General features: G+C 44.0%; 1 protein-coding gene across 2 annotated transcripts; it reads left to right on the forward strand.

Annotated features, from left to right (window-relative positions):
• The first annotated feature begins 1,094 nt into the window (after positions 1 to 1,094).
• AP1S3 (adaptor related protein complex 1 subunit sigma 3) lies at positions 1,095 to 18,924 on the forward strand. 2 transcript variants are annotated; one of them, XM_082056968.1, is made up of 5 exons: positions 1,095 to 1,157; positions 14,712 to 14,890; positions 16,111 to 16,219; positions 17,182 to 17,319; positions 18,287 to 18,924. In XM_082056968.1, the coding sequence occupies exons 1-5, from the start codon at positions 1,155 to 1,157 to the stop codon at positions 18,320 to 18,322; spliced, it is 465 nt and encodes a 154-aa protein (XP_081913094.1). In that variant the 5' UTR covers positions 1,095 to 1,154; the 3' UTR covers positions 18,323 to 18,924. The 2 variants fall into 2 exon arrangements, with proteins under 2 accessions (XP_081913094.1, XP_081913093.1); XM_082056967.1 differs by lacking the exon at positions 1,095 to 1,157 and adding an exon at positions 11,130 to 11,199.
• Positions 18,925 to 19,453: the final 529 nt, after the last annotated feature.

The raw sequence follows: 19,453 nt of genomic DNA on the forward strand, positions 1-19,453 counted from the left end.
GGACCTCTCCCGCTTTGCCGAAGCCAGAGGCTGAATAGGGGTTCCACTGGTGTTGGCCATTGACACCAGTGTCCCCTGGAGACTCTGAGCTGCTTCAGCTTTCCCTTTCTCACTGATAACTCAGATGCGTCTAGCATGAGAAAGCAGGGCATGGCTCTGCCCAGAGCAGATGAGAACTGCATCCTGAATCCAGACACACTGTGCTGGGGCTAGATGCCTGCTGTGCACTGGGCAACATCTCTTCTTTAGACTACAAACATGGGACTTAAACTTCCACGGTTTTCTCATTTTATGCTCATGTGGTAGTTTGCATCTGGATCAGACTCTTGGTAAGAGCCTGAAAAGCCTTAGGCCTGGATTTAGAGCTTTTGGTTCAAGTGCTGAGTCTGTGGATGCTGCACGTTCTTTTGGAACCAGCTACTTATCAGCAAATCCCTGCCAGAGGTTGCAGGGATTTACAAGTCTATGGGTAGAGCTTCTCATGTCTTGGCTCTCTCATCCAGCTCCATCAAAAACCACAGGTTAGCAAAGCCCAGCCATTCAAGGTATTTAAACTATCCCAGTTTCATTTTGATGGAGATGGGCTGCAATCATGGCTGTAGCTCCACCAGAGTGTCTTCAGGGCATGAATGCTTGGAAGGGGAGTAGCTAGAGCTAGTGGAGGACATGAACTGCGTTTTTATTAAACTCAGCCACCTGAGGGGTTCCCGCACACACAGGGTGACAGCTGGGATCACCCCGTGTGCAGACGGCGTCCCTGCAGCCCCCGCCTGCTGCCGGCACCCTCGTTTCCCAAACACGAGTGGTCCGTGGGGCAGCCGTGCCGGGAGGCCACGCTGCCGCAGGCACACACGCTGCCGCGGACGTGCGGCTGGACCGCGCCCCTGTCCCGACGCTGCCCCGCTCCGCGGAGGCGGTGGCAGGTGGCCCCGGCGGGACAGCGCGGGCAGCCTGTCTCCCGGCCCCGCTCCTCACCGCTGCCCCGGGAGGAGGCGGCAGGGCCGTTCCCCTTCGGGGCATTGTGGGAAGGCTCGGAGCGGCCCGGCCTCACCTGCGCGGGGCGGGGAGGGGCGCGGGGCGGGAGGGAAGCGGCCGGCAGCCAGCCGGGCTGGGCCGGGCCGGGCCGGCTTCCAGCCTGCCGCCGCCGTCACGCCATGGTAAGTGGGCTGGGGCCGCCGGGCTTGGTCCGAGCCGGGAGAGAGCAGCTGCCCCCGCCCCGCCGCAACCACCTTCCGCTACCCCGGGGCCGCGGCCGGGCCGGCAGCGGAGCCCCCTCGACGGGCGCTTTCTCTGGGCTTCCCGGCGGGGCTGGCTGGGGCAGGGCGGAGCGGAGCTGACCTCGGTCCCCCGACACCCGTGAGTTTCTCCGCCCGGAGCCGAGACCCGGGGACGTGTCCCCCTGCCGCGGCCGGGGCAGAATCTCCGCGCGAACGGCCGGGACCTTGGTGCCCGGGAGCCCAAAGCAAACAGAAATGTTTGTGCGCTGCCTGGAGAAGCAAAGTCCCCGCGGAGGTGGGCTCAACCTGGCGAGAGGGCAGATCCCGCAATGGTGCTCCAGCGGCTTGTTTGTGTTTGGAAAAAAATATACTTGTATATTTTTTTTAAAAAAGATAGTTCTGCTGGAATAATCCGAGTTGGCTTTAAATAGAGGTGAGATGCGTTCTTTAGAAAGTGCATGGCAGCCTGCCGGCTAGGGCTGTGCCGGCTGGTCCTAGAAACAGAAATGTTTCCAAGTTGGCTTGAACAAGGTTTGCACCTGTTTTGAGGAAATGAAAGTTTTATTCTTTTCCTTTCTGTCTTCCCACCATTGGGGTGAGCTTGGGTCATGCTGACAGCCTTTCACAGCCAACCAGGAAAACAAGGCTGTTACAGAGAGAGGTTTCATAAAGTCTTCCTGTAACTTGAGGAGCTGAGGTTCGAGTCTGCTCCAGTGCCTGGAGAAGGATCGAGTGTGGTTTCATATGGATGTGTCTCGGCTGGCTCTGGTGTTGAAGCAGTGCAGGTTTGAGCAGAGGGTTTTTATGTGAGAGCAGCATTGACAAGAGCTTTTTCCCAAGTGCCGGGTGAGTGGAGAGCTCGGGCGGCAGGCAGCGTTGCCTCCAGCTCGGCTGCCTCTGCCCAGCTGCCTGGTCTCACAGAGTTGTAGGAACTTTCCACCAAGTAATGTGGCTGAGAGAGCACATGGGTCTGGTTCCGTTCCTTGTACATTGTATACTGGCAACCAGTCTACGAGTGTGACCTGGCTCCACAGCTGGACAGAGGTGACAGCACTGGCTGGATGTAGCATGGAAAGGAACAGCAGCCCTTCAGGTTAAAGGGGTGGCAGGGTCCTGCGAGGGAGGCACTTTGGCTCTCCAGTGCTGGGCTCGCTGGTGGTTTACTGAGACCAGAGAAGTTGCTGTGGCGGATCTCTTTCGTTAAGGGCCATGACCAACATCCTCAGAATAATGGCTAAATCTTCCCCAAGGAGAACTGCAGGCTCTCAAGCAGTAAGATGGTCAGTGATGCCTCTTAATTGAGAAGGCATCTCACTGCTTGATAATTCAGAATTGGGGCAGGTTCTGCAAGCATTTCCCAAGCTGTGTCTTGCACAGTTTGCCTTTTGTGTGCATCTGTAATATCAGTTACCAGCAGAGCAGCTGAAGAGAAGTCTCTCAACTCCCTTCATCAAAGGCCAAGTTTTGTTGTTTGTCTCTGTCCTCAAAGGCAGAGCGATGTTGTTTCTTTTCAGTGGTTTAGCCAGAATGCTAAATATGTGTTAGTCTAGTGTATTTAGAAAGGTGTAATTACATTTGCAAATAGAATATGCACAGTGATGAATTTACAGATGGCAAAGCAGTCTCCACACCTTAAGTCCCTATGTAGACATAGCCTTTCTGGTTACACCCCGAGACAGCCCTACATATCCACTTCCCTCGGGTAAAGCTTATGTAAACAATTGGAGTTTCTATTTTGCCTTTGAAGGTCAGTAAATATGGGAGCTGATTTCAGGGAAGCTGATCTCAGAACTCTCCCTGATGCATGCACTTCACAAACGCCAGTTTTCAAAGCACTCACCATGGTCCCAGGGGAGCGCTGCTTACAATAGTGCTGTTTATTGACAGTTTGGAGACTGTCTGCTGTATTGATTGTTATAATTTTATAAGGTGAGTGTGCATTCTTACAATTATTAATTTTTTTTTCATTTTCTGAGGTCACAGTACAAACACTTTCTGGCATTACTGCATTAAGTAGTGCTGTCAGCCCCTCCTCGTTCTGCTCTTGCAGAACCAGTACTGATGAAAAGGTGCTTTTGTCAGGGTACTCTTTCACTTAAAATTCTTATGTCTGTCATCTCATCACCACTGAAGGGGTTGTTACACTGGGTTACATGTCAAGAAATCAGGGTTGCTTGGTTACAAACCAAGACTAAACCTTATTCAGGCTCACAAGCAAAGAACTGGGAACAGGTCATTTAAACTCCCCTCAGATTGGTTCCCCTGGTTTGCAATGACATAGTTGTTTGTGCTTGCCACGATTGTTCTGTGTTTCAAGATCTGTACTTACGCAAATGGTACCATGTCTTAGCAAGAGGGTTGTTTCAATTGCTTGCTCTGTTGCAGATTTCCAGGGAAGTTTCAGGAAATAGTCTGTTTAGCAAAGTCAACTTCACATCCTGCTGAGAAAGACAGCGTTTTCTCCCTGGCTGCTACATGTGACATGTAAAAAACAAAAAAAGACATTTTAGGAAAGAGAATAAATTCTGGTCCCTGACAGATATGGGTTCAGCAGAGAAACATCCTGAAGGATTGCTGTCTCAACAAAGTTGAAGAGCGGGGAGAGAACAGAGAGGAGAGAACGGTTAGTTTCCCCAAGGGCATGTGTTGCTCTAGAGTTTGGTGCTTGTAAATGCTGCAACATCCCGATCCCGCTGCTGCCTCTGTTAGCAGTGTTACTGTCAGACAGCACAAGGCTCTGCTTGCATAGCTCTGAGTGCAGAATTGGTGCCTGCAAAGTAAAGCGCCTACTTCCCTCCTACCTGTGCTGCTCATCAGTACAGTGAGAAAAATCAGTACTTGTGGGTATCATCTGAAACCCTGGAGAAAGATCAAAAGGATCCCATTGAGCACAGGGGCTCTAAAAATGTACTTCTCCCAAACAGAGAAGGAGTTGACAAGCGCCGTTTAGTTGAAGTGACTGCAGCTGCTGACACCTGCCTGGTGTTTGGAAATGAACTCTCAGCTATTCTGAATATTGACTTCACTAGCAGTGTCAATGCCCTTAATTGTTAAAATAGACACAGATTTGCCAAAGATGTTTTCAGTGCTGCACAGAATTTACTGTCTATAGTTTAGAGAATAAGTGCTTTTTCTCCACTCTGTGACACAGCTGTATATTGGCCTAGCAAAGACCATGAACTTTGCCTCTAGGCATTTACTTCTGAAAGGCACGAAGGGCAGCAGATTAGAATAGATGAGGGAAAGTGAGAGGATTACAAATAAACGGTTCTTGTTGTCTGAGGCAGTGTTATACATAAAAAAGAAAAAAAATAAATCCATGTGGTATTTCTTTGGTTATCTATCTTGTAGTGAACTCTGAGTGTGGGAGTAGGTAACAGTAATGGAATGGCATCCGTTTTAGAAGATCCTACGTAAAAAGACTTTTCAGCTTGGGCTGCTTCAGCCCGCTACAGGGGAAGTGATAGAAATGCAGTAAATCATGAATTCTATGAAGAATAGTTGCTACAAGAAGAATCAGGGTACATCCTGTGAACTTTTTAGGCACTAAATGTAAAGAAAACAAAAGGGAATACTTTTTCCTGCAGTGCAGATGAATGTTTTTCAATCCACTGCTAAGGGTGCTGAGGGTATCCTAGTCGTTAGACAGTTCACAGAAGATGAGTCCACAGGTGGTTTGTCTGGATCCAGTTTCTGACCCTGAATCGTTAACTTGGTGATTCTTGAGGGTGGGACCACCAGAAGGATTTTACATATCCCCTAGTACTTATACTCTCTCCTTCTGGAAGCTGCTCAGGTCAGAGTGCTGCTCAGGGGTGATCCATAGTCTGGTATTCAGTTATTCCCTGCTATTCAGTTGAATTTTAGAATACCATTTTGTGGGATTTCCTAGGAAAAATGTTTTTTAGGGTTCTTCTTAGGGTGTCTGTATTCTCTGACTGTTGATATGATGCTGTTCCAGTTTTGGATGTTCACTCTTGAGTACTCACTATCACTACAGGGTGTCACTGTTACATAAAGACCACTCTAGACTGGCTATGCAGTAATTGCGATGCACACTTCACTGTCTCTGGGTAATAAGCTCACTTCTGAGAAGCAACAGAAATATTATGATAGATGGTCTGCTGATTCTTTGCTGAAGTCATTTTTTCTACCTTTTCACTCACAAATAGGGAGATTGGAGGCATGTCTCACAGCCAGGAGTTACTAGCACATGGAGTGCCTGGAGGGCTGTGGGGAAAGCTACGGCATCTGGGGTGGGCAAATGCAGGGAGAGGGGCGGGGGGTAATGGCCAGCTGGGGCTATGAGGAGGCAGGAAAATGCTGGACCATGTGAAATGCTTGCTGCTTTTCTGTATCATTACTCTAATTACTTCAAAATCCCATGCTTTATAAACCATGTGAAATGTTTGCTGCTTTTCTGTATCATTAATCGAATTACTTCAAAATCCTGTGCTCTGTAAACCATCCCGTAGACCTTCTGCCTTTTGAAGGCATCAGTTATGTGTAAGAGCAGCAAAGGGACAAAATGATGAAAGTACTCAGGAAACTGATGGGTCAGAGAAGTACTGAAGTACTTACCAGATTTATGCTTCAGCATATACCTCAGGCATTTATGTGAGCCAGTTGTAGTCTTGGCAGTGATGCCTAAATTTAAACTGTACTGCTCCTGTAAAAATAATTCTCTCCGTATCACATATGCACAGTTACTAATTACTGCCTCTGCCCATTCATTTCCCTACTGTCCTGTTCCTGCCGGCTGTCATCTGCATTACCTGGAGGCCTTGGGTGGATGCTTTCTTGAGCAGCCACTCCTGACTGAGCCTTTGCATTTTTGCAGATGTTGCAGTTTAGAGAGGTGCAAGATGCAGTCACACACAAATTATGTATCATTCGTGAGCAGGAATGTAGCATGCAGAGTCAGTAGGCTAGGATGGAGAAAGAAAATTTACATTACAGTGTTTGAAGGCGAGCGTGACGTGCCTTTCTGGCCAGACATGTCACCCTGGCCTGATACGTCTTGGATTTATGTTGCTCAATATCACAGATGTAACCTCAGGCGCTCTATGCATCAGTCTTTTTTCTTCTCTAACTCGCTGAATTTGTGTAAGATGTCCATCTGATATCCTCTCTTCAGATCTGAGAACGGAGAGCATTAAAATCCCTCTTCACCAGCCAGTAAATGCCTGTTGTTGCCTTGCTGCTTGCCCTTAGGGTTTTAAGGAAGTTTTGCTGGTACACTTGCAGTTCTCAATGACTGGTTAACCAGTGCAGGAACTCCTGTATGGTCATCACCCTCGGCTTAGTCGTACAAGACGACCAGTCGACGCAAACTGCAAAGGAATGACAAACAGGTCATTTTGTTTGATGAAAATGCAAAATTTTCTCATGTTGTGCCCTTGTCTTGTAACGCTGTGTGCTGGAAGGGGAACATGCGAAGTGCTTGGGGCTCTAGAGGAGCCATGGGAATGGCTACATGAAGCTGTCACAACTCAACAGGCTCAGGAGATGGGGAAGGGGCAGTACCCCAGGGGCATTTCCTTTCCTTTCCTTCAAGTCTCATGACAACACCCAGATGAATAGCAGAATTAATTTTTTGTCCACATTTTCATTCTGGAGGCCAAATTTTAAGCCAGCGTAGTGTTCTGTGAGATCTTGTGCTCTGGCCCTTCGTTTCATAAGCAATAGTTGCTTCTTTTGTAGTTATTAAATATATGTGTTTTTTTTTTTTTTACCTTAATGAAAAAGTGTCATTTTAAAATTGAGAATTTATCTATTGAAAATGCCTAAACTAAATGCTTTAATGTTTAAAACAAATTACTTCCGTGTTCTTTCAAAGTCATTCACAAATGTGACCCTAACTCATGTTTATCTTCCGTCCTCCCAGCGCCCAGGTTTTCTGTGCGCGTCTCTGCTGGTTGCTGGAGGGATGGGTGTGAGGGTGTCCCAGCTGCACCGCTGGCTGTCCCCTGGCAGAGCAGATGGGGAAACTCCTGCTGCTGTCACCTGCTGGTGTGCCAGCCCCGTCCCAGGGCAAAGCTTTTTAACTTTGCTCCTTGAAAGGTCAGAGGCAAGGGAAGGGCATTGCCGTACCTTCACCTACCTGATAAGACAAACTGGAAATGAGAATAAAAGAGGCTGCACCTTTTGTTGGAGTCCACTGGGCTGGATTTTAGCCCTGCTTCTTCACCAGGTGTTCAAGGAACCAACTGGGAAAATGGCTTCTTGTGACTGGAAAGTGCACTGGGGCTGCAGTGAACTGGAGGTAGCTCTTGGCAGCTTGTTCAGCCTCTCCCCTGCTCTCCTCTCCTTATAGTAACATAGCGAAGATTTCCACTGCCTTCCAAATATGTATAGGCAAATAAAAACACCTTTGAGAGGATGTGATTACCTAGTTAATGATTGTTCTGAATGTCTTCAGATCGTGCTGCTTTCTGTAAGGTCAGCAGCTGCCATCCCTGCAGGTGTCTGTCCCCAAGCTGACGGCAGGTGAGATGGTGTCTCTGGTTCCCCCAGCTGCGGTGCGGTCACTGACCTGCTCGCACAATGCAGGGCTTGGGGCAGGTTTTATGCAAACTCCCTGCCTGGATCTGTTCTTGCTTATTGCCTAGAAGCTGGAGTGGTTCCACTTGCAGGAGTCAAAAAGCACTGATTTAAGAAAACTGAGAACAGTTGTCCTCTGGATGTCATTGCTTCCATCTCCATTTTGGGAGCTATCTTGGTAAGCCGTGCTGTCTCTGCTGGAAACTCGGTCTCGCTCTTGGTGGGACGCCTGCACCCTGCGAGGAGTCGGCAGAGGATGCCCGTGCCGTGGGAGGACGTTGCTGGAGGAACTCTGTGGCTTCTGAGGAACGAGTCGGGTGGGAGGACTGGACCTGCCCGAGGTGGCCGTGGGGCACACTTCGGGCTTCCTTGAGCTTTGTTTTCTCATCATTCAGCAGGAATCAGAAGTGAGGAGCTTCCAGGTGTTTTTGGCTCAGAACTTGAGCTCAGCTATACTGTTCTGATTACAGTTTTATTTAACTCAAGTGAGGCTATCAAGGGGGTTGTTGGCTGGATCAATACCATATGGTGTAAATATCCTTTAAATGCTTGTATACCAGTCAATTTAAAATCTTCAGTAATAAGATAAGGGTGACTTCTGCATCACAAAAAACGTAAAATCGATATGTAACTATAGTCGTGTACCTGCAATGATTTGGCACAGCTTTTATTGCATGGACTTTGGATGTATTGTTTAGGGGAAATTGTTCAGAAATGTGCCTAATGGAGATTAAGTGAGAAAGAATTCTGTGCCAGGCAGCAATATGCTGCTTTGTTGCTGTTTTTTCACTTTCTTTTTTCTTATTTGCTTACATCATACAGACTAAATAAGTGTTTTAAATTTTAAAGCTGAGGTTCTGCAGTGTTTCGCAAACATATCTGTCAGCTTCTGTGCTGCTATGAATGAAAGTTTTAGTAACAGAGTAAACAACTAAGGAAATGAATCAAGTAGCCTGTTTCTTGGATTTTACACAATTGCTTTAGAAGACCCTAAAATCCCCAAAGGTATGTATTAAATGTCAGTGACCAGCTGGGGACTTTGTGCAGCAGCAGAATACTGAAATACCTATACTTTAGTGTGTTCTTATTCTGCCTGTTCCTAGTATGGCTAGATTGTTAATGTGTTTGGTCAATAGTTGTACATTTGGTACGTCTTTCTCGTTTCACCTCAAATGCCTGGCATTCCAAACCATCTGTTTGCTCACAGTAGCTATTCATTTTTCTTGGGAATATTTCAATATTTACTCGTCTCCCTTCAAAAAAAATTCTAAACAAAGTAAAAACCAAAAGGAATTTTTTATTCTTCAAATGTTTTGGATCAAAAAAAAAAATCAAAATAAAAAAAAAACCTTTTTAAAATAAACATTTAAATGATAGTAAGTTTTGTTCATTTTCAGATGTGATGTAGAAATAAGTACTAATAAAAAGCTTCTGGACAGCCGTTGATGTTGGGAGGGTCATTCTTTCATATGAGAGGAAAGCATGACAAATAGTAAAAGATAAGCAGAATATGAAGTCAACTAGACTGAAACAATGCCAGAAGATCAAACAGAGTTCAAGGAAGTCAGAATAAGTTAAAAGAGAACTTTATGGTAAAAAGTTGCTTCCTCTTGACCAGGTACAGCCAGTCAGTCTGGTTTTCCCCGGGCTTCTGTAAGCAGCTGTTGTCATGTCAGCAGCCGAAGGTGTGGCTTTTTTCATCACATTTCCTTTTTTATGTGGTTCATGAGTTTCTCTTTACTAGCATGGCATACATTGCCTGTTGCTGCACTGGCAGCAGCAGGCTTAAATGGAAAGCCTTTAAGGAAAACTTAAGAGTTTCCAAGTTCTGCCAAGTTGTCTGGTTTAGGATAGTAATTCCTGATTTGCAAATTTTAGTTAACTTGTGAATTTCAGGAGTCTTTCCGTTTTATAAAGGTGACTTTGATTCGGGAGGGCTCTTAACTGAATTCAGAATGGTTAGAGCTGGAACAGAGTCTAAACCCAGTGCTGCTGGGGTGACAGAGCTGCCTCGCCCAGTGAATCCTTGCACAAACCAGTCACCCAGCACCGAGGAGGATGCTTGTTGCTTTGCGCAGTGTTGCACCCAGTGTCTTCTTCTGCCTTCACCCCCTTGGGCTCATTGCAGTCCCCCTGTTTCCCTGTCCTCCTCTCCCACCGAGGGGCCTGGAGCAGCCAGGTGCCACAGAACAGGTTTGAAATCAGTCAGCAAATGTTGTACAGGCTGAATTACAGGAGGAGGAGGAGAAGCATTTCTAGTGCAGGTTGTTTTCACAGAGGGGTGAGTTAGAGCCTTGCTACGGTGACCCCTGGAGTTCACCTTGCAGGAGGAATGTGTCATCTTTTGCATGTTCATGGCGTTGGACAGCAAACTGGAGAAACAACCTGGCGGTCAGGAAAGCTGCTTTGACGTCCCATGCGATTGTTGTTATTTCATATCCCAACAGGTCGTTTGTTCTGTATATAATAGAATGGAGTCTGGAGTCTTTTAGGCAGTTGTGCTAAATGTTGCAGTACAGATGAGTTTAAGTTTTAAAACCTCTGCAAAAGCTACAAATGATCCAAGTTGACAACCAGTGCGCCAACTGTAAAGTGTTTGGTCGGTCTGGAGTGTGAAAATGCCAAACTCTGGGGAAGGCTGCAGCAAAGGAGACCTCCAGTCTTGTCAGGGAGCAGTCCAGGAGACAAGCTTGGGTGAGCTGCTTATCAGATCATGGCAGCCCATTAGCAAAGGAGGGAAAGGTCTCCCAGGGAAGGTGGAAAAAAAATCAGAGTGTGTGTTAGTTTTACATATTTCACTTAGATTTGCTGTGTTCGAACATGTAAATCTTCTGTATTTTGTATTTTCAGTCTCTGTTCTATTTACTGGTGAATTACCTCATGTTGAAGTCTACCATTTGATTTTTTGTAGCCCTGAAACTCAGGGTGAAGTTTGTTATCCTGGTACAGTTTTGTAGCTCTTGATAAAACAGAAGGCCCCACAACTCCCCAGCCTGTTCTGTAACTTACAGCTGCAGTTGATTCAGAGATGCACGAGAAGGGGACAGAGTTCAGGTTTAGAAATCTGGTTTAAACGCTTGATCTAAAAAAAACCCTGTTTTTCCAACTAGAAAATAATGACCTACAAATGCAAAATGCAGTCATTTAGGCTACTCACAGATGTTTATGGAGATAATTTTGCACAGTGGTGTAGGTGGTTTGGTATGATTCAGTAAAGCAAGCTAATAAAATTACACTGTGCTCCCGGAGCAAAGCTCGTTTCCTACAGACTCAGCCTGCGAGGGCAGCCGATGCTCTCCTAGGACCTGCTCTCCTCATCCCCACCCACTCAGGCTGGGACCTAAAAACTCCCGCTGGCATCGCCCCGGGTCCTGTGATTGTTATGGCAGCCAACAGCCCTGGAATGGTAGGAGAGGAAACCAAGCACCCTGCTTCAAAGGTATTTTGCTTGAAGCAAGTAATTTGCCTTTGTTTTCCTCTGGAATGACAACTTTTAAAGATGAGTAAAACCTTGTGGCGTAATCTACCACTATTTGTAGTTTGGCTGCTGAAAACCACCCAAAAATTCCTTCATCATCATCCATCTTGTCATTAGCGCTACAGGAAAGCAAATATGTTTTCACAGTCAAGGAGCAAGGAGCAGATGAGCTGTTAGATTTGTGTTTGTGCAGTACTTCAACATTTCCAGGTTTATTGATGCATCAAAATCTTTCCAGTGAGCTGTAATGAACGGAGCTGTGAGCATGCGGAATGTGTTGTATGGTGTCGGTGTGGCTGGGCAGAGCAAAGCTGAAGTGAATGAAACAACGGGCCATAGCAGTTGGATGATTACAGGAATTAAGCCATTTAACCTCTTGAGAATGTGGAATTACTTACTTCCTAGAGAGTTCCCCAGGTTGAATGGACTTTAGAAAAAGGAAGAAGAGTCAAAAGAGAAAAAAAACCACCACAATATTTTCTCTTCTAAGTGTCTGCAACTTTCTAATATGTTGTTTTATTACAGAAACTCTCAGCGGGCCAGTAATATGTTCGTAGGCTTGAGGGTACGCTATTTTGCTGCAGACTGTAAAATTAGGAATGGACTACAGTAGAGCCTCTTATCTGTTTTTCAGCTGTATATATTTCTATAGTAGTAAAATTGCCTCATGAGGTATATAGTTATATTCTGCATATGAAACAGTGTGGGGTGGGAGACCCAAAAGATAGGATTTTTTGAAGCTTGTGTACTAATCTTGGTGCATTTAAGGGGTTTAATGGATATTTTCTGATTGCCAAGAATGTTGCTTCTGCTCCAGAAAGTGGTGGGGAAACATCAACTGCATCTTTATAACAAACAGTGGAGTTTTCAAAGCAATTTTAAATGGAGAGCAGCTCACTTTCCTATGGGTGAAACGTAACATCCTGAAGTAAACTAACTGGCAGAAAATGGTGGTAATATTTACAGTAATTCCCTGGCTTGTTGGCATTTAACCTTTAAGAGGCATAAGGTCGCTCTCCTGGAGATAGATGTATTACTTGCAGGCACTCAGATTTAAGGTCTGTTGGGTCCAACAGCTGAACCTAAAGCAGAATACTCTCATTTTCTTTCCCTATTGAGGCACTGCAGGCAAATATATTTCTTCCTGAGAATCTCTCAAACAACGCGATCTTGTTATGCTGAACACGCTGTCAGCTTTTGATTTGGTTTCATTGACTAATTCCCTGCATTTTCAGTCGAATCTGACCATCCTCTCCTATCTGATTCACCATACTTTTAGAAATTTGTTTATCGAATAGCTGCTGCCTGGCCCTGATTGCCTTTAAATGGACACCAGCTGACCTGCTGCAGAGCCTACGGTTGCTCTGCTTTTTGAAATGCGCCCGTCTTTACAAAGGCTTCAGAGTTAATGTGCTGTGCAGCGAGAAAAACACTCCTTCATTCATCCAGCTCCTCTCAGTGGACAAGTGTATGGACAGTAAGTACTGTCACTTCTTCCACTGGGAAGGGGTAACCCTGACAGCGGGAATATTAATATTACCATGTCAAAACCCAGTTGTAATCCTAACAGAGAAAGGGAAGAACATGGTGCTTTGATCTTCACTGTAATCAGGCCATGCCTACTGCCAGCAGCATAATTGTTTTTATTTAGCAAGCTCATCTGGAGCATATTACAGGACTCAACGCAAGGCAGCTACAAAATCCTTGTAATTTTATCAAGTACATTAGAGTAATCATGGCAAGAGACGTATTTCCAGCAGTAGTTCCTGCCACAGGCAGATGTGAATAAAATAGTCCACCTTTCCCCAAAATGATCCTACATTTGAAGCCTTTCTCAATATAGGCAGAGCTCTTATCTCTGGATTACTCAACAACTATAATAGCTAGAGAATAGTCCTGAATTATGAATGAATGCCTTGTTTAAAATCCAGTAGCATTGCTTTTTTTTCTTTTATGTAGAAGCTTCCGTGGTGCATTTCTCTGCTTGGACTTAACCAGAGCATAGAATGATTTTTGTCTATACAGAAATATGCATTTTAATCTTGATGGTAATTATGAACATTAATCCTCACGGGGGAGATGGAGTGATGGGGAAGTACAGGTACAGCAATAAACCAGAATAGAAAGCAAGAGAGAGAAGGGATGAGGGTGTAGATTGATAAGGGTAAGGCAAAGCCAATGGAATGGAGATGTGCCAGAGCCTGCCAGCTCATCTGTTGGGAGTTTGGAGGGATTGGAAGCAGGTGAGGAAAATGAGGCTGTTCCTCCCAGCATCGGAGGAAGCCTGGTCTCTGCACGGGCAAGTGTCAGCATGGCCGTCACCATGCACATGGCTGTGACCATGGTTAAGAGTCCCTCCTGTAGCCCCTGGCCTCCCAGGATCTGTACTGGTGAGAAAAGCGATGGAGATGCCTGTCAATAACAGGGTTGTTCACCATGTCTTCAGTCATTGCAAGTATCTCTATCCCCACTAGGGTTTTGTTTGTTTGTATTTTGTTTTCCCCCATTTACCAGAGCTGTCCTGTTGACATGGGTATCATCCTCAGATAGATTTCCTGCATTCTTAAAGCTATTTCCGTGCTGTGTGTAGATGACTTACTGTACTGCTTGAAGACTTAGTACGGTCAGTTATTTTAATCTGCTAATAAAACTATTTGTATAAATGTGAATTGATAGTTTTCTCCCACAGACCCACTGGCATTTAAAAGTTCGCATTGCTGTATTTCAAGAATAGTGCTAATGCTCAGCATGAAAAAAAAAAGGGTCAAACCATGTAAAATTATGACTAGCTTTAAAATTGCAATTTTAGAACAGTGTATATATATATTGTGCTTTATTTAATGTAATCTCCTTGGTCACTGAGGTCTGTCCTTTGTCATCACAGTTATCTGTGTTTCACAATCTGGTGATTTCTTTAGCAAAACTTGTCAAGGTTCCTTTCCAAAGTAGTTGGTTTCTTCTTCTCCATATAGCTTCTCCTAGGAACGTGCTGCTTTGTTTGTGACCTGAAATAGTGCAATACTAGAAATGTTAGTGATTATGATTACTGTCTGGGTATTCATACATCTAGTCGTGTGCCACGCTGCATCCAGAGCCCTGTTGTGTGTGTGTCTATGCCCTTCGCTAAGGTGTCTTATGGTGCTGGAGGAGGGGCTGGGGGCCGTTTCTGACCTCTGCATAGTGGTGGATGCTCCTCCTGCTCCCCAGGGATGGGGCAGAATAGGGAGCAAAGCTGCTGCTTGCACAGGGTGGGAGAGGGTGCAAAGGGGGTGCCAAGGGGAGAGCTGGGGGGGAGAGAGCGGGAGAGGGAGGGATCTGTGCTCCCAGACCTCACTGACACCGCATCCAAACACCACGCCAGGGCTGGAGATGCCTTCCTGAAGATCTCAGAGAGTTCCAGTGTCAGGCAGAGGAATGTTCTTCCCTAGCCATGGCTGCGGCGTTAATTAACCGTGTTGCTTTGTTTGCTCTAGATACACTTCATACTGCTGTTCAGTCGGCAGGGGAAATTAAGGCTTCAGAAATGGTACACGACGCTGCCTGATAAAGAGAAGAAAAAGATCATTCGAGAAATTGTTCAGATTATTTTGTCTCGCAATCAAAAAACAAGTAGTTTTGTTGACTGGAAAGACCTCAAGCTTGTTTACAAAAGGTGTGAGTAATTTTATGAGAACACATAATTACTATTCATATAAATAACATGTGCTAGAAGATGAAAAATAAAGGCTCACTTTAAGAAAAACAGCAAACAAAACCCTAAGCACTAGACTAAGCTAGTGGGAGCCTGCCATCAGCAGTCAAACTGTGTGTGACAGCAGAGTGTCCCTGGATAAATGGGCAGGGTAAATTGTGGGGTGAAAAATACTTGTATAATCTGTCAAATGAAAAAAATGGGAGCAACTCTAATAAGTATTAGTGGTTGAAATTCTGTTAGAAGGCTTTTAGGCTTCACTGCTCCTTCTAATTCCCTATGGTAGCCTGCTGAGACGTGTGCTGGGCTTTATCAGGCTCTTCAGGAGGCTCAGAAACTGTTCTGAGGCACTTCCAACATTTTGTCAAATTTTGTCTTTGAAATACTTGTCGCTCTGGAGAGCGTTAATTCCTATTTCCTTTTCCAAACAAATCACCAGTCCCCAGTTACACAATGTTTAGCATTAACTGCTTGTTAATTCCTGTGAAGTTGCGGCAAACAAAACTAGCCTTAAGGTATAGCACACTGTACGTTTAGCAAAAATTGAGTTCCATGCTGTGCAGCGATGGATGAAAACATCTGACTGGATGCTGTGGCAAGTCCAGCCACATCACCAGAGTGTCGAGAAAGATCGGTGGTCCCATCTTGGATTGATTTAAATATAAAGTTTTGCTGCATTTTAGTGATGAAGATTGTTTGGTCTAAGCAGTTTCATGCTTTCTGGCCCTGTGTGAAGCACTGGCAGTCATTTGATAGCCAACAGGCCTGCTGAGATGTAACGCCTTCCACCTTTATTTTTATTTTTTAATAAAGACTAGTGACTCATTCTACAGTTTAATTAACCCCTCCTTCTGTAGTGCTATTACAGCAGGTGAGGGAGACCTTAAAGTACTACTGATTTAATGTGATGAGGGTTTTGTTTGCTTTATGTTTTTTTTAAATTATTTTTTTATTTATTAAGGCCAGTTTTAGAGGTGTCGCACTTTGCCAAGAGTGAAGTTTGTTTTTCTAAGTAAATTAATGATTTGTTTAAATTATCTGATCTTTTAAAGTATTCTCTGAAACACTATAAGAATGAAAGAAAATTATTATTTTAGGGGGCAGCTAGACGTTACCTGTCATGTGCATAATTCTGAGAGATCCATCTGTTCGCTCTCACATTTCTGCCTTTCTTTCCCTAGGTACGCTAGTTTGTATTTCTGCTGTGCAATAGAAGAGCAGGATAATGAGCTCCTGACACTAGAGGTCGTTCATCGATACGTGGAGCTTCTGGACAGATACTTTGGAAACGTAGGTTTCACTTTCTCCCACGAACCGCATTCCTGGCCGCCTGGTAAACTAAGTTATCTGAAGCTGGTTTGCTTCGTGTTTTCATCTGCACTATTTGCCCCATAGATTCTCTCGATCCGGAGGGAAATTCATTATTAGAATGTTTTATAAAACAGTGCTGAAACTATCATAAGATTGTTTTTCTGTCCTTTCTTCCCCTCAAAAATTAATCTTGATGCTTTGTACGTCTGTCATGGAATAGAATTTGAGGGGAAAGCTTGAGGAAAATAAAAACCCCTGGGTGACAGTACTTTAATTCTCTCTTCTGACATCTTCTGATATACTGGTTTTGTTTGTTTCATTGTGCTGTGTAACGATGACATATAAAGAGGAAGAAGACAAAGTGGGATTTTTTTAAAGAAAAGATCTGTAAAAGGTCCAAATAAGCCCATCAATAAGTGTCTAGAAGACTACAAGAAACTCGTCTCTTCTATGAAAATTTTTGAAATTGTTCCCACTACCTTAATTCATCTCTTATTTAAATCACTGTGCCATGACTCACGTTTGTAGCACCTCAAAACAAAAAAAGCAGTTGGTGACTATAAGGTCACTAGGACAGGGAGTTTGTCTTGCTCTGTGAAACTGTGCATGAATGTATGTAACCCATATGACAAGTGCTATGTAAGACCTCTCATAAGGTTACTAGGCTAGGAAGTCAGCTTTGTTATCTGAAAACCAGTATGAATGTAGTGTTTTATATAAAATATAAGTGGAATATTCTTGCTGTAAGTCTAGGCTGTATATGTGAGAAAAATATGTGCAGAAGCTGCAATGTTATATAATATGCAGTATCTTTCTTCACCCTGCTACCTATCACTAGAGTGCATATGTTGAATACATTTGATCATCTTAACTTTTGGCCCGGTAGTGCTTATAATGCTGCAAAAGTGATTTAAACATGGGGTGTCCTTTTGTTTTGGCAGGTATGTGAGCTGGATATTATCTTTAATTTTGAAAAAGCATATTTTATTCTTGATGAGTTTATAATTGGTGGAGAAGTACAAGAAACTTCAAAGAGGTCTGCAGTGAAAGCCATAGAAGACTCTGACATGTTGCAGGAGGTAAGGAAGAGGGAGACAAAAACCAAACACCTAATCTTCCTACATGTTCCTTGTTTGACAGGAGCTTAAAACACAGCTAAGCACTTCTGGTACTTGATTATCCAGATGTGTCTTACATTCAGTTTCAATAGATACAACAATGCAGTGAATTCAGCAGTCACATAACGCTTCAGTCCAGCCTGCTTGCATCTTGCAGAATTGTCTGGCGGGTCTTTATATACCACTGTTGCTCTCTTGCAGTTTAACTGCTAGAGTTTCTCAGATATTATATTAAGAAATAGTTTAATATATATCTAAGATATTTATAAGGACGTAATCTAAGATTATCTTTTATGTATACATATGTATATATGAATGCAGAAAAATCCATTCTGTTTCACTGATACATTGAAACAGATGACCTACTATTACTGTTTAAAATTGGAAAGGGTATGTGCTGGTAAACTCCACTTTCATTCATAAACACCTCTGTAGTTTCTCTGCAGGGCACTGATACATAACCTTTATTCAGAACCCTGCAGGAATTCTCTTCTGTAACTTGTACTGTTGAGCCAGCAATGGCAAAAGCAGTTGAATGTGATGGATTTACTTCATTTTTGTCCTAGGTAGTGAAGGATCCGTTGTAATACTGAAGGAAACAGCAGCTGGTAGAACTAGCCAGGGTCACGCTATGTGAGTGGAACAGTTTTTCACAGTGGTCTGGCATTAGCATGTGGAAATAAGCCAGCGATGCAGCGAGGCCAGCGAGGCATGATGAGTTTAGCCACAACTGTGGTATATTGTGATTTGAAGATCAGATTCTGAAACACTGTTAAGGGTTTTTAAACAGAATTATTTCTACATTTTAATTAATTTGATCTAAATCCATGCAAAACGGCAGCTATCTTCAGATAGGAGAGAGGGTTTGTTTGAATATTATTGTAAAGCTCCATAATGCATCAGTTGTTTCTTTGTTTGTTTTTCTCAGACAGTGGAAGAGTACATGAACAAGCCTGCATTTTAATGTTAAAACTACCTGGAGAGAGAACTGCTGTGCATGCACCTGTAAAATGCACTTCCCGAAATTGTTTCCCAATGTGCCAGATCCTCAGAGCGATACCAAAAACCAATAACTAAAGGGGTTTGTTTGTATAATGGTGAAGATGAAGGTCAGCTAATGTAGCACAGGGTTTAACAATTCTGTACTTGCATTATTCTGCAGAGTTGTTATTACCCTTGATCTAGTTTCTCCTTTCCTTGCTGGACTAAACACTTGTTTTGTACCATGTCTTTTAGCTACGGGTTTTGTCATCACAAAATGTTACTCTGCCAGTACTTTGAAGAGGTATTTTTACTCGTTTTGGTCCACTGCTGACCGTATGACTCTACTTTTGTACAAATGTCCATTATTTTGAACGTAATGATTATTCTGCTCTAATAATAATTTTGTTTTCTAAAAGCCAAACTGTTGTGGGCCCTGATTTCACAAGCTTGTTTTGAAAAGATTAACCCGTCTAGTATAAGAAGAAATAAGTTTCTCTTTGGACCAGCCCTTTTCACTATTTTCCTTCTATTTTCTGCTATAGTCTGCTAGTAAGACTGTTCCAGCTGCTACTAGAGCACACTCCACACCTCCATTCACTCTGGAAAACTGTTCTGACTCGAGGTAAGGTTCTCCCAGCTTTAATGAATCCTCTTTGCTGCTGCATGCGGATGGCCTGTTTCTGTCTCCTCATTTTCCTATCCCCTTCCTGGATCCCCTGACGAAGGCTGCAACCTTTGCAAGTGTGGAGCTTGAGAACAGGAGATAACCCAAAGAGAATAAATTATTTTTGGGGATTTCATGGTGAAGATCGTCCCATTTATCTTTTGGTATCCACCAATAATAATTTTTTCCCAGTAGAGTTTTCCAGTCCCAAATTCACACACCTATTGGGATTATCAGCTTTCTAGTAGTTGAACGTGGCCCATTTTTGTAATGGTTGAACAATTCAATCAACCTTTTGTAAGTTTGCAAGCTACACAAAGGCAAAAAGGGTAAAATAGTAGAGAGGAGAAGAATCATCTGGGCTGTGCATCTTGCTGTGTGTTATAGGACATTGCAGCTTGTGGGGTGTGTTCACTTGCCTGTCTTTCTGTCACTGCAATTTGGACT

This window comes from Streptopelia decaocto, assembly GCF_964273445.1.
Source record: "Streptopelia decaocto genome assembly, chromosome: 6".
NCBI classification, from domain to species: domain Eukaryota; kingdom Metazoa; phylum Chordata; class Aves; order Columbiformes; family Columbidae; genus Streptopelia; species Streptopelia decaocto.

Coding starts and splice junctions, on each gene's coding strand:
- AP1S3 (XM_082056967.1), top strand. CDS start 11,143: ATGGCAGCCAACAGCCCTGGAATGGTAGGAGAGGAAACCAAGCACCCT. Junction 11,200..14,711: donor CCAAGCACCCTGCTTCAAAG/GTATTTTGCTTG, acceptor TGTTTGCTCTAG/ATACACTTCATACTGCTGTT. Junction 14,891..16,110: donor CTCAAGCTTGTTTACAAAAG/GTGTGAGTAATT, acceptor TTCTTTCCCTAG/GTACGCTAGTTTGTATTTCT.